This window comes from Stegodyphus dumicola, chromosome 1 (genome assembly GCF_044657685.1).
Source record: "Stegodyphus dumicola isolate Sdum_Otavi_A_Nest chromosome 1, ASM4465768v1".
Lineage (NCBI taxonomy): Eukaryota > Metazoa > Arthropoda > Arachnida > Araneae > Eresidae > Stegodyphus > Stegodyphus dumicola.
In genome coordinates, this window is record NC_140768.1 from 67,043,039 (window position 1) to 67,049,038 (window position 6,000).

Sequence of the window (6,000 nt, forward strand, 5' to 3'; positions counted from 1 at the left end):
ATAATTTTAATACAAAATAACAAAAAATTTTTTTCCTACCATATTACCATAACAAATTTCAAAGGATGCACAAAACTGTATCAACCATGTGTATGTGCATATAACAATTCTTCAGTTTTTAATCAGCAGCATCACCATTTTTATATGTTTTTTTCCCCTTTTTTTGTGTGTGTATTTATCCAAGTTACAATGATGTTTATAACTCATTTTTATTTTTATAAAAAATCATTTATAAACAAATCATACTTTTTTAAATGTGAAATTAATTTTAAAATATGCACTTGTGGAATTTGTCTGCAATGGATGAAATAGTGGTGTGAATAAAATTCTGAAAAATAAAGCTATATCAAATTATTAAGTTACAGAAGATTGGAATTTGCTATGTTAGTTGAATTTAAATTACCCGGAATCTTTCTCCCTTCGCTGTTGCTATACCACCAAAAGAAAGCCAATTATGAACAGCATCCTGCAAACAAAAACTTGCTTGTAACAAGGTTTATTGATTGATTGGTACAGACTTTAATGGCATATTTGTTACCAAATGAATCTAAAGCAAACCAGTATGAAGGGTAGTTTTACAGGTTAACTTGTTTTCAAATTAGCAACTCTGTAAAAGGGATCATCCAGCTGTACTGACACTGCATGTTCTTTCTCACATAGCTTGTTATTTGGTTGTAACAGGCAGTTAAGATAAAAACACTTGTAACACTGCTTAATTTTTATGTATGGTAGCCCAGTTACATGACTATAACATTTTTCCACTACTTTTTTTACACTGTAATCTTGGTTTAGAAAGTTATTTACCAAGATTTTGGGATATCGTATAGGAATATCATGTGGAACAACTACAGCCAAATGTATTGTTTCAGAAGAGAGTATATACTCTTACTGAATCTTTTCCTGCACTTATTGTTTGATTTGATACTTCCTGTATAGTGGAATGACCATCATGACAACATAGCGTCCTGTAACTCTTTCTATATAATTCCATTCAGATATTCACACTTTTATTTTTGTAAGTTAATGCAGAAGACAATACATATTTACATCTATTTCTGATACTTCCAATTTTAAGGAATAATCATAGAGTCTATACTGTTACATAGAAGATGCTAAAAAAGTACTTAACAGGGAGTTTAACATTATTCATGCAACAAAGGAGCTGAAGTTTATTGCATTTTTAACAATATGTTAAAACTCATACAAGCATTTATTTCTTTTATTATAGATGTAAATCAATGACCAGTTCCTAAAGTATTAAAAGATAAAAGTCAAGGAAAAAATTCTCGGTTCATAGTGCCAAAGTATTTTGTTAATATTGATAAAATTCAATTAAAAAAAGATTACTCATGTTATGATGTAGAATTGATGCTAAAATTCTATATTAGAAACACGTATCGATTAATTGTGTTAGGTAGAATTAATAAACAGTCGGGCGGAAATTTATTAAATGCATAAAACATAACAAAAGCCAGGGTTGTATTTATTCCTCCATTTAAAAAATTGTGGCTTTTCTATCCAACTGTCTTCAAATCTGTAAATTCAGAAAAAACTCTAAAATTGTAATTTTTTAGAGAGAAGCATTTCCATCCTCAAAAAAATAAATGTTAAAAAAGAATTGAAATACAAAATTTGTGCATTTTATGCAGAAAGTGAAAAGAAAATCATTATTTAATTATAATGTTAATCATAAAAACAGATCTGCTTAATATTTTTTGTAACAAAAACTTAAAATAAAAAAATATTTTTATTCTATTGCATGTCCAGTGATATTAAAAATAGTTTTAAATTTTGATTTTAACTTGAAGATGCCCGAGAGGAGTTGCACGATATCTAAAATTTCTCTGAAACTTAGTTTGAAAACCTTCAAACTACTTGAAAACTTCAAATTATGTGAAAAAAGAAATGTAGATGTAAACAGCAGTGATTAAAAAGTTTTAATGACCAAAATATTTTCACTCCATCAGATTATTTGTTTATTTTGAAGAAGACATTGTAGAGACATTAGGATTTTTTTGGAAGCTGAGAGATGTGAAAAACGAGCAATGCGCTCTCCGCGACTAAAACCATGGACCTCTCGAATATGTGCCGAGGCATGCTACGAAGGCAGGAGAAATACCTTATAAAAAAATTCGATAATGAGATAACAAGTAGAAGATAAGAATTTTTTTCTTCTGGAAAATTAATAAAAAAAATTCATATTGCATATATACAAGCCTATACCATAAATTATAAGATATATAAAATTCTTGGATTATCTAATGGGGGGAAGTAATAAATGTAAATATTAATATATAAGAAGTAATAAATGTAAATATTTCAATAAATGAATAGATAAAAAATGGCCTTAAACAACCTCAAGTTTAAATTACTTAGAGAAATTAATGCCAACAAAAACATTATTATTGAAACAAATGTAGATAAATACAAATTGCCTAATGTATTTAATTTGAATATCTGTTTTGGAATGAAAGGTGTAAACAGCCTTTAATGTGATTAATAACTCAGATTTGTAATGCATATATTTTTATTTCCAATGGTAGGCAAAAGTATATATATATATATATGTACACACTATCAAATACACATACACAAAAGTATATCACACACTAAATAACAAACAGAGAATAAGGAAGCCTATTTAGTGCTTGAACATACTATTTAGTGCCTTCCAGTAACATCCACAGAGATCCTGTACAAAAAAAGCCATGCATTTCGCAGGTGGTGGAGGTTGTATCTTGGGCCTTTATTACAAAGGATAATCACAGAATTTTCAAATAGAAAGGTTTCACTGAATAATGACCGGGTAAAAGATAAGTTATTATGATGGAATTAGCCTTTGGGTATCGAAAATGGACATGTAGTTGAAGAACGAAAGCTTGCTTTAAATTACAGAGATTTCTAATACATTAATTTAATATATTTAAAAAAATATTTTAATAATATGATACTTTTCTAATACATTTATTTTATTATCCAAAGTTATTTTCTAATTAACAGAAAGGTACGGCGTAAGTTTCAGTGATCAATTATCAGAAAGGCTTCTTCTGAATGGTTTAATAATAATAATACAAGGAAATAAGATTATTTTACACATGCCTTATGGCATAAGAAAAGGAACTTTTGAAATATAATAAAAACTAAAAAGATTTACATATACCATAGAAATGAGTTTTAACTCTAAACAAAATTACTGGTTATCGTTTCGGAAACAAAATTCAATACTTGCCCATAGTAAGACCAACTTGTGAAAGATTTTTTGCCAAACTACAAATCATTGCGTAAGGAAGAAAATTTCCAAAAGCCATTTCGAAATTTTTAATAATATGACTAATAATCATAAGATACTACTTTTTGATCCATAACATGGGTTGTTTAAACTAACTAAGAAAAAACTTTAAATTGCATCAGTATTATAACGAGCTAATAAATTTTAAATCACAAAATACAGTGAACCATATGTAAGACAGCCAGACACAGCTGCTATAAAAATATTTCTACGAAAGTGGTTGTCTTAGGGAGGGGATAATTGATGCCAATGTTGTTAAATTACCACTTTTGTCGTCCTGGTACAGATTTCTGTCTATACATTTTGAATCTGAAATAATGCATTCAGCACGGCATGCACACTGGGTGTAAGGAAAGAGAAGCAACAGAAAGAAACTGGAGAGTATGGTTAAATGATAAAAACCAAATCCTTAATACCACTATTGACAGAAAGAGACTAAAATGCAAATAAGAAGCAAATTTCCTTAAAAGCTAACAATGAAGAAGGATTAAAATTAGAATCAATGGTTAAAACCATGGGATTTTTATTGATATAAAACATCAAATGCCAAATGAAGTGGTGTCTCCTCCCCCAGTATAATTTTTCGATGTGGAGAAATGGAAAACATGATTTTTTTTTTTTTTAACTAGCAATCGTAGGCAATGCAGAATTTATTAATTTTTCTTTGAACATAATTTTGTGTTGTTCAGTACAAAATTTAGGTCACGCATCTCTGCTGTTTGGGGGAAACTTAAAAAAGAACTCTGTGAACATAATTAAAAAAAAAAAAAAAAAAAAAAATACGGGTCACTAAAATAAATAAAAATTCAGATTCTTTTCTTGTGTTCTAACATATGTAATTATTACTTCAGTAGATTCTAATATTTATTTTATAATCATACTACCTAGGCTACAATACAGACATATATAAATTTTCACTATTTTTTACTGTCATTACATGCACAATTGCTGTTTTTTATTAACAAGAGAATTGGACAAAGCATATCAATACTTTTGTATTAGCAATATGAGTAAGTTTTTGTTTATTAAGACTTTTAAAGTTCTCAAGATGAATTCATTCGAATAATGCAAATAATTGACTGTAGCATAGAGATTTATTCATATTGCGTCCACTCTCGTATACAGCAAGGAAAAAAAAAATTAAATATGAAGAGTGGTCCTTATCAATTCCGCAAGATTTTCCATATACAATCTTACCACAATTCCACATAAAACGTAAACAAAGTATCGAAGCTTCGTAATCGATTACAAAGCGCAAAGCTATCAGCTATTTGTCATCGATGGGGAAAGGAAAGTCTGGGCCATCCGAAAAAGCGGCGACCGAGGCAAGGTTTGTCCCTGTCGTTGGCTTGGGCTTTGGGAACTTTATATGCGCATAAAATAATCAGCATGGTAAAACACTAAAAAATATCGCATTTAAAATAATAATGAACTAATGAATTTTTCACTTATAATATATGTATATAGAGAAAGATAATATTAATTTTGTGAGAACGTTCCGATTAATATCAGGATGGAATAAAACAAATTATCAATTTTTTAAAATATTACGCTTGTAATCAAATTTAATCTTACCAGGCGAAGTTCACCTCGGCAAAATATTGCTGTCAAATTATCATTGGCCATTTGAAATCTTCTTTACAGTACTTGACGGAAAGGATTTTTGTGTGAATGGCAATGAATGCTTTTAAGCATAAAAGAAACCATCGTCTGTAACTGATAACAAGGACAATGGAAACTCCTTATCAGGTGATAATACCGGTACTAATCATATCATGCCATTATTCTATTTAGAGGATACTTTATTAAAATGAATAAAAAAATTCATAAGAAATTTAATGAAGGAATTTACATTAAAATACTTTGTTTTTGGAAATTCTTTTATATCTATATTTTCTATATCTATATCTACATATATATTTATATCCGCTGAATTTTATTCTAAAATAAAACCCTTTATTAACTGCTATTAAACTGTGCCGTCATAATATACACAGGGTAGACTAGAAGAGAAACACTCTAATGTGACAATCAAAATCGTAAAAACAACCTTGTATTTAGCATAAGTATATTGAAACACTCAATCGATTTTGAGGGCAGCTAAAGGTCCCTCCTCATCAGGAGAAAGAAATACCCAGAAAGAAGAAAAGTAAAGGGGAAGGAGTCTCAGAAACACGTGGTCCTTATCAGCACTGCACGTGCTTATAACCGGATTTTTAATCAGAGTTACACTGGCCGCCTACTTTTATTGAGCCAGGCTATCTGATCACACATGTAACACAAAGTACAAGAAAATTAGCGAAGTTCAAAATAGGGAGCGAGGGGCAAATGCACCTTCACACTCAAAATCTGAACTTCGAATAATGGAAAGCAACCACTGAACGGATTTTTATACCCTCTGGTAGTACCAAACGCGAGGAGGTAACGCCATCTATCGGCAAAAATAGTAACTGAATTAAGATAGTAGAATCTTAAAGGCATTAGGAAGGACAGGATTGGACTTAAAATCATTAACTAAACATGCTAAATCTTTGTGTATATCAAAAGCCTCAAGAAAATCCAATTTACCTATGGAAGAAGCCTTTTGGATAATTTTTGCAGACCCAAAGTCAAATTATGGTTAAATGTCCAACTATGATACGCTATTGGAGACTTGTTAATTTCGCCTTTTCTGACATAAGATTCATGTTCCTTGATACGAAACCTCTTTT

General features: G+C 29.8%; 1 protein-coding gene across 5 annotated transcripts in view; it reads right to left on the reverse strand.

The window, feature by feature from the left end:
• Positions 1-4,992, reverse strand: part of LOC118189921 (sorbitol dehydrogenase-like) — a 34,223-nt gene extending 29,231 nt beyond the window's left edge. For all 5 annotated transcript variants that reach the window (XM_085816015.1, XM_085816006.1, XM_085816003.1 and 2 more), the window contains exon 1: positions 4,865-4,992. In XM_085816015.1, coding sequence (XP_085672141.1) covers positions 4,865-4,915 — 51 coding nt within the window. In that variant the 5' untranslated portion in view covers positions 4,916-4,992. The remainder of the gene's footprint in view (positions 1-4,864) is intronic.
• Between the last annotated feature and the right edge of the window lie 1,008 nt (positions 4,993-6,000).